The following is a 19,311-nucleotide window of genomic DNA, read 5'->3' as shown; positions in this document are numbered from 1 at the left end:
GCCACGGTACATTTCACCACTTCATCAGCGTGTCTATCATGACTGAGTGACTACATCAATGCCTGCGTAAACACTTTGGGGAAGAGCACCAGCCAGAAACTCCATAAGGATCCCCAAGGGACTTTGTTCCACAAAATAGCTCCGGATAATGAGTTTGTCTGCATTATTCAGTCCGACACATCCTCCTGTGTTACAGCAACTAATTGTTAACCAAATACAGAACAGTAATGCATAACTCTCACTGAGGTGGGCTTTCAATCAGCTTTTAATCAGTCGCACCATGTGGACTTGTTTAGAAACGTATTTATGTACAGTACATGTGATCTGGAAAAGACCGATCCCTAAGCAGCAGGCACCTAAGCAGAAAGGAATAGATGTATTTGTTTCTATGTACTATGATGGTTACTATGCAATCTGTTATGTTGTCATACAGTATTAACTAACTTGAAGTTAGAGATATAATAAGCAGGGGCGGACTCCTTCCCAGGCTGCACCTTTCACGCAAAGCACCAGACCTCTAATCTCGTGGGCCAACCCTATTTGTTGATGTAACGGTTACCAGACTAGTAAACACAACCCACTGCCCTCTGCCATCTTTTCAATGACGTCATCTTTGTTAAGTGCCATACGAGTAATAATATTTCCAAGGATTTTTACTTTAAAATTCTACATCAGATTTTCCTTACAATCTGAGGCGGTGAACTGTCATTGTGAAGTGAAATTAGTCCGTGGAAACAAGTCCTTTATTTGTAATATCAATATGAATGAAGAGGGAAAACAGTGAAAATCTGATATTTCAGAATGTCCTAATATTGTCATTGTGAGACTCTGAAGCGGTGAGCTGTCATTGTGAAGTGAAATTAGTCTGTGGAAAGAGGTAGTTTCTCAATGACACTCTGTTATTTTGTTGCTTTAATTCAGGTTTTTTCTTCATTATAAAGTTGGACTAACTAACATAAAGTTTGACCATAGTAAATGTCTTTCTCTACATGGTTATCTTGACCTCAAAGTGAGGCTAAACAAGTGTGTTTTAAAAAAAAAACCCTGCTGGCGTGTATCCTGGAAACGGCAACAACAGACGATGCTCGCCACTTTTATGAAGGCGCGTCCTTCCACTGCTGAATCGCTTAACTTGCTGTAAACTTAATGGAGCTCCTCTGCTGTGAGGTAAACAAACACAAAGTTCTTGCATTCCGTTGAAGTGCTCCATTTGCACTTGCAGTTATAAAAAGGTATTTTTCATCCCGCGGTAACAGCGACAGTCAGGAGAAAGAAAACACACAAAAGAAACTAATGCTTTTCCTCTCAGCTGAGCGGCGAGGCTGTAACCTTTTCAAAACTTCAGTCCTGCAGACGCAGACTCCGATCAGATCAACATGTAGCAGAAAATATGGCTGATAAACTTCTCCAGCTCACTTTAGATCACTGATTAGAGCCACTGAGCAAATGAAACGGCTAATTAATCGAGAGGTGCGCGGCGTTCCCATTTTACGTCGGGACGAGCAGATGTTTACAGTTACCATGGGAGTTCGGTTGCTCCTGAGGCAGTTTCATAAAGTCTGTGGGAAGTTTGGATGTTTGCAGCACCGGATAAAAAACAAAAAAACAAATGCAACAATTTCTCGGATGCACGTTAGTCATAAACATTCAGTACCCAGTGATCGCTGCGATTTAGCCTCTCTGAATTACAGATGAGTTTACTGAAGATTCGGCATCACTCAAGAGTGTTGAGTGCAGAAAGTATTCAGAGAAATCCCACTCAGGTAAAATGAGCGTTTTTCTGAGCAACAATCTTCTAACAGATTTTCAGCTGCCTTATTAGAGTAGCTCATGACCCGCTGAGGTGATGCCACTGAGACGCAGTAGTAAAGGGCTGAAATTGTGCATGTCATGGTGCGGTGCTGGACAATGATGGTTTGCATGATGATGTTAGAATCAACATCATCAGCAGTTCTGCCGCTGTGATCGTCCAGGAGCTGAGTCAAAGGGGAGCTGAGTCAAAGGGGAGCTGAGTCAAAGGGGAGCTGAGTCAAAGGGGAGCTGAGTCAAAGGGGAGCTGCCAAGGTGCATTATCCAGCGGCCCATACAAGGCAGCAGCCCCTGAGTCCAGTCAACATGCTGTCGTGTTGGATATGCGAAGTTTGAGTAACGAAATAAAAAATAGTAACAAAAACAATAATAAAAAATAGTAATAAATAGGATTAATAGGGTGATTTTCGGGATGTGAGCAGTGGTTTATCACAAAGTGCAAAACAAACAGGGGAGAGTGGGAGACTCTTAACTTGTGTTTATTGTTTTGTGAGCCTTTCATAAAAACTTGATGACCCCCGACCAATAATATAATCGCCCTGTTGGCAAACCAAGGCATGGTAATTAATCAATTTAAACAGCCACGGACTCTGTCGTCTTTGGTTTATCACAGGAAAGCTTTTTTTGTCTTGGCGAATATTTGAAATCTGACTTTAGGATCAGAGGATGAGATTTGCATTCCAAAGAGATACTCAGCAACAACAACAAGTTACAACATCAACACTGCCAACACAAGGGAACTGATAACAAATGCGATGTAACAAATACTAAGTGGTACTAAGGGCAAAAGTCTCCTTTTGAGATCTTTTATTTTCAAGTTGCAGAACTTAGCTACGACATAGTATTAGGGCAAAATTAGAAAACTGATTTGCAGAATTATTTTGGGAATAATGTTAATGTTGAGACTGAAGTTATGTGATTACAACTGCATGTTTTTCATGAAACAATCAGAGTAGGACCACCACCTGCTCCAGATGTGGATGGCGGGACCTCCTGTACAGCGTGTTCATGTGGTACGACAGCACAGCCTCCAGCATCCGCACCGCCACATGAGTATTTCCCTCCAAATCAGAGTTTTAATTAAAACAGTGCATTGTTGCATCAGTATTAATCATGTGATATGAGGTGTGCTGTGACCCTTTTTAGAAGGTGCTGTAAACTAATTTTGTGTAGTGACAAGGTAAATTAATGGGCTGCTGTGTTTCACAGGCATATGCTGCACTCCTGTATCACATTCCAGCTTTTTTCCCCCCCCTTTACATTATTGTAGAAGTGCAGCTTTTTTTTAAGCAGCAGAGGGATTTATTTGGCATTCAAATGAAATCACTGGCCGGGGCTGATGCCGGTTTGATTGCATAGACGGATGATTGCTTGGAAGTGATGCTGATGCTCTGACAAGTTTTGGGATGTTGAGCTTTACTGACGCACAACAGCATCTACTGACCGGCTGGATAAAGGAAAAAAGGTTTTATCTTGTTATATTTGTGGCCAATATGTTGTTATTGGACTGTGGGAATTTCCAGATCCATAACCTTGTTAACACCACTTCCCCATTTGGGTTTGCTGCTCAGTTTCCTATGTGCATAGTCCACGTTTTTTTTAATGATGCTTCTCCTTTGTCACATTAAGCTTCTAAATCGCAGACCTCATAAGGATTTAATGACCCGATTAAAAGCTTGATGGGTACTTTGCTTTTTTTATTTCAATTGAGCTGTGATACTTAAAAAAAAAAAAAATATTTATAAGCAAAGCAGGCAAAGCACTTACTGTATATTTTATGTTACTTATACATTTTTTGTAATGAGCTTGACTCTTTTTTTTTTCCCTCTCAGTGTACCTAAACCACGCTCATTTCTTTAAACTTTTAATGTCAAATAAAACAAATGACATTTGCCTACAGCAACAAGCATACAGCTGTAAAGTAGCTGCAGCCGGTTCCACTGATGTAAAAAGAAGGAAGGCAGCAAAAATAATGATGTGACATTCCAGTATGGTTGTTGTGTTGTGTAGAAAATGTAATTGAAATTCTCTCAGAATGTCAGAAGCGACACTAATGCCAGCGTCATGGAAACAGTTCACACTGGAGGAAAGTTGTCAAGACGGATTATATAAGGCGACAAACACTGATGTTCCTGCACATGTCGAGACCTTTCAGAAAATGTGTGTGCTGTATTAATGGGAGTATAATGTTACATGGACCACACAGGAAACCATCCTCTGTGCACAGTTTCTCTTTTCGACAGCAGCGTGGAACTCTGAGTTGAGTCACACTGACCTGACCTCCCCCGGATCCTCGGTAACCAACACGTCTGTCTTGCAGCTGGCGATGGGGTTGATGGACAGCTCCACCGGTGGCACCACGAAGCTCTTGCTGACTGGCAGCCACAGGCCCTGGCCCAGACTGTAGAGCGATCTGTGTTGGCACGGACACGCGACATAAATATCAATCACATTACTGTCGCAATTACACACCATGTTATTACACACCAGCACACTTTATACAGTGTGAAAAAACCAAAGCATGCAAAAATAACATTGCAGGACTTATTTCAGACAGTTTTTACAATGAGTGTAACTTGTACAAGATAATAGGCAGTATTCAGGCTATATTCATTCAGACTAATGACATAATATACAAAAAAGAGATGCAAGTTTTTCTATCATACTGAATATAGATTGAGTCGACAACATGGAATCTTCTAGAAACATCTCTTGCAACATTGTGTATTCATGGATATTAAAGATTCACTCATTTTACATTGATCACTGCGCATGGTGGTTAAGGAAACATGTTTTTTTCCCATTATTTATTCATTCATTCATTGTTTCATTCAGCAAGTCAAGAACACCTGTGTACCCTGAGTAAGTGCTAACTTATTGGTATTCATCTGTGATGCAACTGTGGCACAGCTGGAAACAGAATTGGACTTTGAGAAACACATTACAGGCAGCTGGGACGGCATCATTTTTGTATGACTAATTTGAAAAAAAAAGTCTCTAATGGTCTCTACAGCGTGATGCTTTGCGTGACACGTTTGCTGACGGCCGTCGTTAAGGATGGAGAGAGAAAAATCATTTGGTTTCGATAGAGATGCTTCTACTGAGTGAAGCTTAATACCCCCAGGAGGGCGCCCTGCGGGGCACCTCGACTCGGCGGTTGGGAAAAACAACACCTGGTGGGAGCTCACAATATCACACTGAACACGGCTGTGTTTTGCGCCGTGCGTTTTTAATGATTCTGAGCAGGTGGGCAACAGGAAGGCAAATGACAATATATATATATATATATCAAATCTAGAAACAGAGCTTGACTGTGCTCTTCAAACATCTTGGCGTTGCCTTTAATCAAATATTCTCATTCAATATCTTTACCCACCTTTGTAACATCACCTAAGTTTATCCATCGTTAAATATAACTGACATGTACAAGACCTGATTCGTGGAACAGTCAAACCTGAGCGTTAAAAAACCCCTGAACTAGATCAAGTCTACGCTGCCAGTTTATTACCAGGAATCAAAGAATCTGACACATTACACTCATTGTGACCTCCCCTCGCGATCTGCCTGTTCAAACCAGATTTGAAGTTCACATTTGAAATATAACATCTAATCCAGTTCAAAGGATGCTTGTTTTCTCAGAGTTCCCCAGCATCAAATAAAATAAAGATAAGTTGAAGGCAGCACTGGCTTCCTCCTTATCTGTGAAACCAATCCCTGTTGTGATTAAGCTCCTGTTTTCACCACTGACTGACACTGACACTGTCCAGCTGAAGAGCAACACAGTCCTTTCACCAGTCCTTACTGATGTACTCACTTTGTCTGCTATCTGCATCAATGTGTGTGTGTGTGTGTGTGTGTATTTTTCTCCCTCACTGAGAAAGTGCTTCAACCGACCAGTAGATGTGGTTTGCTGTGTGCCTTTACACTGGTAACCTGTTGGTTTTCAAATTGATTTTATCATTCTTTTATTAGGGCATAATGTTGGTCATTTATTATTATTTGTACTTTTCTTTTTCTATTATTCTCTATTACTTTGGGATGCATTAGTCCCTTTATCTGGCGTTTGAAATAATTTTCAATATATTTACATAATTTGTTTTGTCAATCACCTGTAAAGCTTTTTGAATTGAACTGAATTTGTTTGAAAGGTGCTGCATACAAGTTTAATTGACTGGTTGGTTGGTCGAACTTTTTGGATATGGAGTATTATTATAGAGGTATTCATTTTCTGTGTAATTTACTTCTTCTGTAATTGCATCACAATCACTCTCCTCTTTAAAAATCTGCGACACAAACTCTGAAAAGGCTTTTTTTTCATCCACAGAGAGTCATGATTATAAAGCAGGGTCCATACTCCCTGATCACTAACAGGTCTAACAACTCCACCACGGCACATAACAATAGTACATGCAATATTTCAGCACCTTCATATACATCTAAAGCCTTATATTTATCATTATTGAGTCAGTAAGTTATAGAAAAGAGTTTTTCCCTGAAATGTGTGTGATGCATGATGTCAGGCTGATTTGTCATATTTAAGTGAAAAATAAAAAAAGATAAACAGGAAACGGTGCAGCAGTAATATAAAATAATAATTTCGAAACAACAAAAATAGAGCAGCATTATACAACCTTTTTTAAAATAGAACAGTTGGCTGATAGTGAATAGATCCTTTGAGCGTTGCACGTCTTAAAATAATGTCAGACACAATGACCCCATCAAGAATGAGCAGTGGAACAAAAATGGCAGTAAAAGCATTTGAAAGGAGTCAGACAAGGAACTGGCCCTTTGGCTATTTCTCCACACATGAGCCCATGGGTGAGACTTCACCTCAGCACGGGGTGTCTCTGTGTGTCCGTGTGTCCGTGTGTGTGTGTGTGTGTGTGTGTGTGTGTGTGTGCAGGAAACTCATCTGTATGCTCCGTCACACACAAGCGCACCCACACACACGAGCACGCCAAGAACACCGCCATCATCTCGCTGTGTGTCCCCAGAATCACAGATGGCCGGCAGAAGTCATGCACTCAGGAGAAGTGAAGGACTCACCTGAAGATCCTCTCTGGGGCCTGCTCCCCTGTAACTAGGTCATAGCCTTTCTCCAAGTTAGCATACGGCCAAGGGCTTGACAGGAGGACATGGGGAAGAGAGAAGAGACAGACATATATTATATATTTATAAATAATAAGTCATAAATATTAAATTATGTTTATTTTAGTTAAGGGAAAAATCTGGAACACAGGATCATATGATTTTTTTTTATAAATCGGAAAGATGTTAAGTTAAAAATACTCCTGTATCTCAAGAGCTGTTCATCTTATCATTTATATACTTGGCATTTGTATTGCCCAGGGAAGTGCAGTGTTGAAGTTTGTGCCATTTGGACAAAGGATACGTTCAATAATAATAAACACTGAATAAATAAGCAATGGGATTGGCGATCTGTAGCAGTGGCGGCTGGGACTCATCAATGTAAGTAACCTTATCGACAACAACAACAACTGATTCTCCAGTTTGAGGTACAGCCAACAGAGTCGAGCTTCACCGAACTTTGAACAAACAGGTGAACGGCTCTTTGTGCAGCAGCGGTGGCTTCAGGGTTCTGCAGACCGAGTCCTGCAGCCGGTCTTTATTTGCCGTGGCTCAATTACTACTTTTACAGCTTCAGAAGGAAAGCTGCAACAAGCATAACCACAGGCAAAATAAACATTAAACAGGCAGGTTTAGAACGGGCACTGCACTTATACTACAATATAATACTATAATAAAATACAGTTGACATACGTGAAACTCACTAACAATGGGACCTTTTGACGAACTGACAATTGGGAGTTGCTTATAACCAAAGAGTCAAAAAGACGACTCATTTGAATTACTTTTCTCTTTTTACATAATTTACATAATTTGTCTTTTTCACTCTACTTATCCGTCTCTTTGCCTCTTTCACCTTCCTCCCCTTCACTGATGTCTTGTGTTGTTACACACTATAACATCCCTCCTACATTCTCCCGTTCCCATCTGCGCTCCTGATTCCCTCTTCAAAGTCTACTTCCCTCGAGTTAAAAGTCCATACAGGTACATTTGCATGTTTTAGCTCATTAACTGCAAATTGCTTATATTTTACATTACAGGTGACCATTTTCTTTGAGAGCGAACATTAAGTTGTTTGATTGATTTTCCATCCTGGTTTCCATTTCTTTTTTAACACTCTTGAAACTTGCTAAACCATCACGACGGACAATTCACCCTTGATTTTATGCAAAGTTAATATCGCGTGTTCAAGCAGTTGGAAGTGCAGACTGCAAAACCGGGCCGTTTGAGTTCAAGTGAAGTTTCAGACGTGAGTGGAAACATCGGAAGAGTACTTACCCCTCGTTACGCCCCCAGTCGCTGCGGATACAGAGGTGTTTATGGACGGGATCGGGGGAATAACCCTCGTGACAGCTGCATTCTCCTGAGACAGAGACGACAAGAAGATATGTATTGACCCTCAGAAGCCGCCGTGTGTGTGACCCTGAACTTCATCAGAGCAACAACTCAAATAAGTGGTTCCCGAGCTATCTGACTTTCCACTGAACAAAAGTAATAGCAATCACTCTCCTAAGACTGTTCAAGATGAAGCTGCTTGTTTCCACTATTGATTTTCCTCCCAGGACACTAGAGTACACAAACTCCATTTGTTAAAGCCGAGTTAAATGTACTGTTTTAAACATTTAAAAGGAGATGTATTATTCTTATATGGATGGTAATTTTAATTTGGTTTATTACTTGAAAAGCTCTACATGTTGTCCAATGTTCAGAAAACACGTCACTTTCCTCAAACTGAAATAAAAGCGTGTCTCTTTTAAAACAGCGCAAAGTGGTATCAGTCACTGTTGAAATGAGGAAATAGTGAGGTTTCCTGGTTTGCTTCCTGTTTTACAAGGAGTCGTTATCTTCCACTCAAAGGTTACTTTTTTTGTCCTTGAGAATTTTGTATCACGGTAAAAGATCTCCACTCAGGTTTCCCTCAGTTGGAGAATTTGCAGCGCAGCACGAGCCACAGACATTCAGACAGTAGCAGGAAATCATTGAGCTCTGGTCAGTTTATTTTCTGGCAACTGGTGCCACTGCATCACCAGCTATTTATGATTAGATCCATCATTGCACCTCTGTAAAAAACACCCAGTGTTTTCTGTCGTGTCTATTTCACGACGCATCCTTGGATTGGTTAGTGATCAGTGAAATGTGTTTGTGGATTATAACATATTCTTCTTGTGTTGCAGGCTCTTACATTTGTCTTGTATTATTACAGTCTTGAGAAGTGATGTTCATTTATCCACGGAATCAACAGAAGGACATAATCAAAATATGGTGCATCTCACTAACAAATTTACTCTTATTGTTCGTTTAATGCAGTGGTTTTCTGTTTTGCTTTAGCAGTGCATCTGCAGTGGCAATTATCTTTGAACATTGTGGGAAAAAAAAAAACAATTACAAATGATCACGCAAATGCGTCTTTTTCTCCGGTGAATTACACTAGTTTCAATGCTAATATCAATTTTTAAATAATGGAAAAAGAAAATTAAACCCTCACCCTCGCTGCTCTGTGCACATCGTGTGTGGTGTGTGATCCTCTGCGCTATTACATTACTGCTACTCAAATAACATTAAACAATGCTTTGTTCTAAGAGGGTCAATTTCATCGGTTTCATAAAGACACAATTGCTTTCTGGTGTCACGTGAGGTAGCGTGTGGAGCCCTCTGCATGTGAAATGTCTTTTCAAGTGGATGGAAGCGTTTGTGAAATATTAACCGATAGTTTACCAAGCTTTCTATTAGCGCTGTTCCAGAAATAAATCCGACCGACTGCTTTCTGTTGACCTATGGAAGCATAACACTGGAAAAAATGTGTAATGGCCACCCAGGCAACACCATTCACATTTTATCACCTGGCGTTTAATAATTTAGGGGTTGACTTAACAGGCCTCCGACTCACTGGGGGAGTGATGCACCACCAGGATCCAGCAACAGAAATGTCCATATTTTCTTGTGGCCATTTTTATGTGGCCCTTTTAAAATGAGGAGCAAGAGCGCTTAGGACGGATCCGCTTTTAAAATGTGGATGCAAGAAAACATTTTGAATAAAAGATGAAAAGGGCAGAGACCCGAGGATTAGTGACGCATTCCTTATTGAGAATTGTCATCATCATTTTATGATATAATGGATGTTGTGCACAGATTCCCTTGAAATGTCAGGCAAATCTTATTGTAACAATATTAACCCGTGCTACGAGTCCTCTGAGTTGAACATCAATACCGTTCAGCACTGTCTGACACACAAGTATGTCCGCGAGCAGGACGATTTCATTTTTCAGTCCTTTTCAAACCACCTTTCTAAAAATAAAAACAGTTTCCTGATCTTACATCCCTGTGGTGATGGCTTGGTCACACTCGCCTTGCTTTTGGGTTCAGGAACAACCACACTAATGGAAACCAATGTTGATCGACGCTGGAAACAGGAACAGAGTAACATTCATCTAACCACGTTTTGTTGACCCCCTCCATCCTCCCTGACCTCCTCCCTCCGCTGAGTCTGTGGCTTTATAACTTCACTCTGTTTCTGCCTTTGCTCCTGAGAGAAAGAATAGAGTCATAATTGCAACAACCACAAGGACTTTTAATGCTGGAAGGGATTTGTATTGTTTTTATGCTGCCAGGCACACAACATGTGTCCTCTTCCTGCTGCAGACACACACATCTGCACGTGCATACAAAACACGTACACCCCCATTCCCCACTGCTGCCCATTAAATACACATATAACCTAGTTATAATTAATTCTTCCTGCCTGCCAGAAGCAGTGTTTAGTAAAAATCTATCTTGAGCATGTGCAGTCAGGTCACATGTTACCAATTATTCTCTCTCACACACGCACACCTTTCCCCTTTTGGTCTGCCAGGGGGCTGGAATTGGCATTTTCATTAGCAGCCAGCCAGCGCTGGGGCTAACAATAGTGACCCAACTTGAGATTTGTTCCCCTACACATTCAAGGGGAGGGATTTACATAGCAAACGCTGATTTGCTTGTGAGAATGCCTGACTGCACCTCTGATTAATCGGAGAGGAGAGACGGGAGACGGCTGAATCCAGGAGCAGCGCAGGCAGGACTCTTGACAGGACCGAGCCGGCTGCTGACAGAAGTTATATTTCGCTTGTGTTCGCTTCTAAGAGGAAAACATCTTGGCCTAATGGGACAGCTCCTCGCGGTTAAGATTTTGTCATGCACAGCAAACAGAGAGCTAATTTACCAGTGTTCCTTTGCTGAACGAACTGTGAGCAGAGCGAGTCTGCGATCCAGTAACGGTGACAGACGTGAATGCCACACTTGCATTCTGTCATGTAAAGTATTCCCTTGATGTGCCCGTACAACGATTCATATGTAAATATACAGATTGCCCACATAAAGAAAATATGTGTATGAGACAACATAAAGCAACACGTCTGCCAGGTTACCTTCTTTAAGAAAACACAATGACTGGATTTGGAAAAAAATATTTTACGGTGGTTTTATTTACCCCAAAAAATCCAAAATATATATATACCGGTACTGTGCAATAGTTGGTTCACTTCACAATCCCTAAATTGTATCAATTAACTTGACAATTACACTTTTAAAACACTATAATTCATCATATATATAACAATGTATGAACAAAATACCTTAACAATACCTTATATAAAGCCCAAAACAAATATAATATATCACCCATGGTTAATTAAAACAAAGTGTGACCCACCATCAGCACACATATGGCTGATTGCTGTATCCTATATGATCCCTTGTCTCCACTACTGCAGGTATATTTTTGAATGTCTATTTCCTCTCCGTTAATAAAAAAAAAAAAAAAAAAAGAAATCATTCAAATAAGAAAGTAATATTGGACGAGGCAGACGCCTGTGAATAACGGTAAAGTGGAGCAGTGATACTAAATTAAGCTGCAAACCAAACATAGAAAAAAAGGGTACATAGTCCCCATTGTTGTTGTTTCTGCCGCATGCTCATTACACAAAGCAACAGGGGGGTCGGGGAAGTCAGCTGTGATGTCATTGCATTGTTTCCCAAACAACCTGAGGGTTTGAAAATCCACACTTAAGGAGGTGGTTGTAAAAAAGTTTGTCTTAAAGGGGACATAGCATGCAAATTCCACTTTGTTAGTGCTTCTACACGTTAATGTGGGTATCTGGCATGTCTACCAACCCAAAAACTCTGGGAAAAAAACACTCGCGCGTTTTGTTATGGTTCCTCTAAGTCAGAAACGTCATGCTTGAGCGACTCGATTGAGCTTCCTGGGTTTTGTGTCGTAACAAGGCACTGGAAGTCTCCCTACATGGCCTTGGCCCACCCCCCACCTCATCCCCCCCGTCCCCCCCCCCGTCCCCCCACACTCGTTACGCCGGGTTTACACCGGACGCAGCGCAGCTGCGAGGCAGCGCAGCGCCGTTCTCCAGCGCGCAGCCGCCTGGCTGTTCACACGGGACGAGCATTTCTCCGCGCTGGTCAGCCCCATAGACTGTATATATAAGGTCAGCCCGCGATTCTGCTTTCTCCGCTTGTTGTTGTACCCGTTGAATGTCGGGGTTCGGGGGTAAATGATGGTCTTCATAGCCCCCCCCACCCCTCTCTTTCTGTCTATCTGCTTGTGTGCTTGTAGTGGATGGGCAGAGGGGGACATTTAATTATGTGATTGGGAAAATTAAAACTCCAGGACAACAGAAGGGGAATACAAAGTATGGGATGCATATTTGATAATTTATATCGTTTAAAATCATGGGGGGAGAGGAGGGAGGGGGGAGCTGGCTCATTAGCATTTAAAGGAACAGGCACTCAAAACAGGTCACTCTGTGGAGGGCTGTTTTATACAGGGTAAAAAGGGTGCTGTTTTAAATGATCCTTGTGGTATTTTGACCAAAGTATGTTACAGACATTTCATTAAGACCCCAAGGAACCATATCAACTTGTGGTTGGTAAAATGGGCATGCTATGTCCCCTTTAATGGATCAAAACACCATCTGCATGTGGACGAGAGGCCCAAACACAAAGGAAATTAGGAAATTATCTATGATAATAAATGATTGTGTAAGATAGCTCTTGGGACCAGGACTCAGTTTGGCCCTGGAAAGGTGGAGCATCAGATGAGTATGACAAATTAAATAAATAAAATTATACGAATGAAGCAGCGATGTAGTGTGTGCTCTTTGTCAAAATACTGTTAAATTGCTGTGGATGAATGTGAACGTACAGTAAGTTATTCTGATGCGTGCACTCACAACAACAACAACAGAGGCATTTACATGAGAGTTTATGTACATACATGAGCTTCCTCTTCACTACATGCTGTCCACAATCATGTCATTGTATAAACTGTATTTCCCCTCTACCCTCACTGTTACAACAAAGTGTGAATCTCTACAATTCAACTTCACTTCACCCATCTACAGTATAATCAGTTTAGATGAACCTATCCCCCACGGCCTAAAGCCTGTAGCAATGCGTGGTTCCACTTTCATTGAGAGGTGAAGCTCATAATTTATACCTGCATATCAGAGTACATGTACTTGAATGTTCTCCCCCCCCCCCCAAGTCCAGGATACTGAAACAAACCTGGAAGAGCTTGAAACATTCTTTTTTTTGTTTCTTCTCCGATTCTAAATTAGTATCGTAACTGTAACCGTGTCAGTTAATATGTGGGTGTGTGTGAGTCATTAGTGCGTCTCCCTATAACAAGTGTATAGATGTTGCGTTGTGCTTTGATTAACATGTTGGCTACAATGGGTTTGAAATGGCACCGGGTAGTGATAATCAAAGCCGGAGCCATAAGCTCTTTGCATGTAGCTATTTTGGAAAGGGATAAATGGAAACAGGGAAGTCACTGAACCGGAAGTTTCTGTCTTAGCTTTAGCTTTGATCACGAGCACAAAAGCAAACCTGTCCCCTCGTCTCTCAACTTGGCTCTCGAGACGCTCCCCCCGTCTCATCTTGGGCTCCTGTGACGTGGCGGTGCTACCAAAAGGTCAACACCATGCAAAAATGCACAGGTATTAATAATTCAGTGCAACTTTTCTAAAATACAGCCGGCCTCTTATTGACACTGACAGATTGCCTTTATCGCATGAATCAGATATTAGAGAGGCTGGTTAGAGTCTGACAAACCTTGTTTAAAAAGTGTCTTTACTTAATTTAATTCACAATGCGGAGACTGGGAAGCCGATGGGAGGAAGCAGCAACGGCACAAGAATTAAGTGTGGGTAATTGATTCCCATATGCAGCTTACACATTAATCTCTATAAACAGTGCATGTGGATATAGAGAATCTGTGGGAGAGGGACGGGATTTAGTGGCCAGAAGCCTCCCGGTTTCCGTTTCTCCTTTGACCAATCACGTCTGAGCAGGTTTCAGGCCCCCGCAGGTAAACAGTGCATGTGGAGAAGAGGTCGAACACATTGATCGAATCTGCTCTCATACACAGACAGCTGTTATCAGCAACTAAATGTTGTCTGGTTTGTGGAGAAAAGTTCAGCTCGTGTGATAAAAGAAACTAGTTGTGCCTGAATTAAATACTGAAACTTACTAATGCATGCACAACTTCTAGGTGCAATGTAAATGGGCTTGAGTAGCCTTTAATTCTTTCCAACTTTGATGACCCTTCAGCGAGTTGGGATGATGGAAAAAAACTGGAATACTGATGGTTGGCTGTGGAAACAGTTCGTTTACAGACAAACCCATTTATTTGTCCTCTATGAGACTGTAATCCCCAATTTTTGTCTTTAAAATACAATTAAGACATCCAGGTGCATTTGCAATGTATCAGTCCTTAATCCAACAATTGCAATGTTGTGCCTAAATGCGCAGCAACATTTCTCAGCGCTGCCAAATCCGCTGCAGCCTGAGCCACGCCTGTCCTACCAAACTCACAGGTGCAAACATGTTCGATAGGAGCGCTTCATTTCCAAGAAGGGTAAAAAAAAAAGAAGAAGACATGTGATTTTCTTCATGAATAGATATGGATTTTTGAAAAATTGCACGAACACTATGTTGTCGTTGGCTTTGTTCCTGCAGGAAAATAGAGCCCATAGAGTATGAATTTAATGACAGGTCTTTGCCCTCTGTCTCTTCTTCCAAATTTATTGTGGAACATTCATTGTTTCTGGTTGAAATAAATTAGGCTCTGCACAAATTGATTAAAAGAAAAATAAAAAAACTAGTTGGACTGTATAATCAATAGACCGGAAGCCCCAGAATATGAGTCATTGCCACCAGAGGCTAATTAATCATCAGACGATCGTCAGTGGGCTCCGGGATTGTTACATATTTTCACAAAGCATGTCTATCTGCACTGTCGGGAGAAGAGAATATAGCGCGTGGTGGTCCATGTGTCATACAGTCCGTGTGTGAACCCCTGGAAGCTGCAGGGGGAAACATTTATGAAGTGTTTTCCACCTTGTTTGAGATGAGGTGCACCAGCCCGGAAGCAGTTCTAGCTGTAATCTGAAATACACCTTGCAAGCAATCAGTGGAGTGCGGCTCTTCCCCTTTTTTTGCAAAAGCATTTAAGAGAGAACCGGGCAATTAACAGGGAGAGATACGTCTGGTTGATTACACATTCCGCCGGATTAACTAACCTTTACGCAGCTCGCAAAGCATCAGTTTTGTGCAGCGGATTGTGCTGCAGGCATATTAAAATGTTGTGGCTGAGAAGAGGCGGTTAAACTGACTGTAGCCGTTCTTCAGAAAGCTCAATAATAAGAAGACAAGGGTGAGAAAGAAGTAGGACGAGGAGGAGCTGCGCTGAATGACTTAATATATTGAAAAGACAAACTTCTTAAAACAAGATGAAGCTGCTAGTAAACGCAGCACAAAAGGAGGGGACAGGGAGTTGTGATTGTGTGATCATTAAACCTGAACTTTACTGAGCCGCTAATCCACTATGGCAACGGCACTGCCTTTACATTTACAGTCAGTACTTGGCTGCTGTTTCTCTGGGATTCTAGTGCTGCCAATCTGCTGTGTTATTAGCTTGGGCTGGTTTTGGATGTGGTGGCTCATTGATTTATATATTTTCATAAGCCATATTTTCTTTTATGCTTCCTTTATATCACACAGTTTTAATACCGTGGGGGTTCATTTAATGACGTTTGCAGACTCATAAGAATTACGAGTAAATAAAAGCTGGAAACTTGTGTTCCTCAGGTAGGTTCGATTTTTGCGACGGAGCTATAGGGCCATATGAAGAAAATAACATTTGGGATATGAGAATTCATATCCCAAAACAAGAATTAAGTCATAATATAACAGGAATAAAGTTGTATAGTGATAGAAGAAGAGAAGAAAGTGATAATATCATGAGGTTAAAATAATATTTTTGCGAGAAAAAAGGCATTATTACAAGAATTAGGTCATATTATGAAAAGAATAACATCATAACAAGAATAAAATAATATTACAAGAAATATAATCATAATATTACAAGAAAAAAGTTATTATTCAATAAGAAAAAAAGTCAAATTATTACGAGAATAAACCTGTAATTTAATGAGTCAAAATAGTTAGTTTCTAACATTAAACAAATATTGCCATCCATTTCGCCTTATGTGCCGCCTTAATAAATCAGGTTGTTTCAGTTTGTTTCAGGCAGATTTCATATGTGCAAAGTGAATGTTTATTTTTATGTATATCTGGCCCAGGATGCACGGATAACACAGGTTAATTCAGCGATGATTCACTGATTAGAACACAATGTCGGCCTAATTCCGAGGTAATCACCTGCGATTGGAAATGGCCATTTGATGACAACAATTATCTAACTGCAGTCGCTTTTCTGTTACATTCAGCCAGGTTTCCACCCACCCACCCACACACACACACACACACACACACACAGTGAGGATAGTGGCGTCTTGTGTAAACACCGATATTAGATTGCCAATACAATTCGTCACTATCATGTCACCATTGTGTCCTCATTCTCCACCTCTCTTTCCTTTGTGCACCGGGGCCTCTGTTTCTAAATTAAGAGCCACAAATGTACGAGTGGCAATCACTTGAGACCGCTCTTCCTTCCTCTCCTCCTCCTGTATTACCAACCCTGCGTTATAAATGATGTTTTTTCATTAGAATGATTTCTAGAATCTCAGCGTGGCTGCATGGGCAATTTTCATTTCAAGGATCATGGTGTGGGCACAGAAAAGACGTGTTGTTGCCCCTGATGCATATTTATGCTTGTTATAATGTTTTCCTGGGGATGAAGCCATTCTGGTCAAAGACCTTGAGCAGAGTGTGTTCTCATAGGAATGTGTGGGTATGTGTGAGTGAGTGTGTGTGTGTATGTGTGTGTGTGTAATATGCACCGAGTGGAAGGATATAGCAGGGGTATATGTTAACACCCCAGCAGTTTCAATTCCAATTAGGGGGGGGGGGGTTGGTGGAGCCAGGGACACATAAAGTCAAATGAGGAAAACAAAGGCGACTCAGGAGGTTCACGGGTCTTTATGAGGTTAGTTATGATGATGGATGGAATTTGCTGGAAGCCAACTATTCCTCCTTAGTATGGTGTATATCTATATGACATAGGATGGATTGACCGTTCACATAGCTCGTAATAACAGAGTGTTAAATTGAGTCATCATGGTATAATGGCTACACTGATAGTTACCTTCTTTATAGATGTGAGGTTATTATTAATTACAAGTTCATTCTTTAATATCAGTTATTACAAAGCCGGGGGGGGGGCGGCTGTGGCTGAGGGGTAGAGTGGTCGTCCTCCAACTAGAAGGTCGGCGGTTCAATCCTCAGTCTTCCCCATCTGCATGCTGAAGTGTCCTTGGGCAAGATACTGAACCCTATATGGCCCCTCATAGATGTTGAGGGGCCATACGTCGCTTTGGATAAAAGCTTTCGCCAAATGACATGTAATTTGTAAAAAAAGCCCAGGCTCTAATTCCAGTTACCCAAAGCTAACTCTAAAGAAGAGCCAGCAATGGGAGCAGTTAATTCGCGCCATTCATCTCCTGACCTCCATTCCAGCAGCCGAGTCGAGGAGTGAAGGTGAAAGCAGAGAAGATTGATTACCCGGGCACAGTGATACAATGACTGGTAGTCAACAGTAGCAGTCAACCAGTATAACACTGGAGCAGCACTGAGGCACGTGATGGAGATGGACTGTGATAACGTGGACGGGGAAACGATGCCAGCTCGTGATTAAAGAGCAGGTGGCAAAGAAAGTGCATCTGCGGGAGTATCTGCGTACATCTGGAAAACTGATGGATTTGATCTTTAAATGTGTAGATTTAAGGTGGATATGTGTGGAATACAGCATGTTTCCATTTAACATACAGGCATGTTTTAGCGAGAACTACTGCACTGCGGTTGTACGCCTCTGCCAACCATTGCCGTTTATATCTACATAAATATGTTTCTCCAGTGTCACTGTGACCTTTGATCACTGAAATCTAATCAATTAATCTTTGAGTCCAAAATTTGAAGAAATTCTCTAAAGGCAGACTTGAGATTTCATGTTCAAGAGGACAAAAATCATATTTTGTGAGGTCCCCGTGAATTTGACCTTTGACCAGCCGAATGCAATCAGTTCATTAGTGAGCCGAAGTAAATATGTGTGCAAGATTTCTCTCAAGGCGTTATTAAGATAAAACTTTCACAAGGGAAAATAAAAGGTTTTGTGAGGACACAGTGACGCTGACCTTTGGCCTTAATTAGGTCCTACTTGAGTCCCAGTGAATGTTTGTGCCGGATAAAATGAAATTCCCTACGGGTGTTCTTGATATATCATGTTCACAAGAATGGGGGGGGGGGGGGTCAAGTAACCTTGGCTTTTGACCACTAAACTCTAATCAGATCATCTTTGAGTCCCAGTGAACATTTGTACCACATTTGAAGAAAGTCCCTCAAGGCGGTCTTGAGCCATCGTGTTCAAAAGAATGGGACGAAAATACGGATGGACAACCTGAAAACATCACGTCTCCGGCCACTTCCTGTCCCCAGCTTGGAGGCCTAAACAAGCACTGTGGTAAACAGCTATACCTTTCACACATGAAGACGCCAAAAAACTGCATGGATTAGAATACAAGCAATGGCCGTCCTCCATAGCTCCACAGGACACAGGGTCATGAGTAATGTGTAGTGCCAGTATCCACACAAGCATTATTACAGGTTGGGTGATATGTATATTTCACAGAGGTTTGTGTTATTTCAACAAAGTTTGAACACCACCGCTCTACATTTATCTTTGGCAGCTTTTAAATGCAGGGATTTTCATGTTCAAACGAGACAGCGTTTTTCTGTCACTTGTCATAAGTTTAAAAACCTATAATAACATTTCCTGTTGTTGCAGCCAGAGAGTCTCACTGCAGAGAGAGAGCTTTGCAGAGGCACATCCGCCCATATGTGATTTACCCTTTAACATTTCCCCAACCGGTGGTTTGCCATGTTGTCGGAATTGCAATAAATGTA

At 41.4% G+C, this 19,311-nt stretch overlaps 1 protein-coding gene across 3 annotated transcripts in view; it reads right to left on the bottom strand.

The window, feature by feature from the left end:
• Positions 1 to 19,311, bottom strand: part of LOC117771559 (astrotactin-2) — a 248,692-nt gene that overhangs the window by 108,960 nt on the left and 120,421 nt on the right. For all 3 annotated transcript variants that reach the window (XM_034602058.1, XM_034602059.1, XM_034602060.1), the window contains 3 exons: positions 8,176 to 8,260; positions 6,856 to 6,930; positions 4,085 to 4,222 (listed from right to left, as the gene is read on the bottom strand). In XM_034602058.1, the coding sequence (XP_034457949.1) occupies positions 4,085 to 4,222; positions 6,856 to 6,930; positions 8,176 to 8,260 (298 nt within the window). The remainder of the gene's footprint in view (positions 1 to 4,084; positions 4,223 to 6,855; positions 6,931 to 8,175; positions 8,261 to 19,311) is intronic.

The sequence above is a fragment of the Hippoglossus hippoglossus genome, chromosome 12, assembly GCF_009819705.1.
Source record: "Hippoglossus hippoglossus isolate fHipHip1 chromosome 12, fHipHip1.pri, whole genome shotgun sequence".
Lineage (NCBI taxonomy): Eukaryota > Metazoa > Chordata > Actinopteri > Pleuronectiformes > Pleuronectidae > Hippoglossus > Hippoglossus hippoglossus.
Note: the sequence above shows the minus strand (reverse complement) of the source record. Positions and strands in the feature narration are given on the sequence as shown.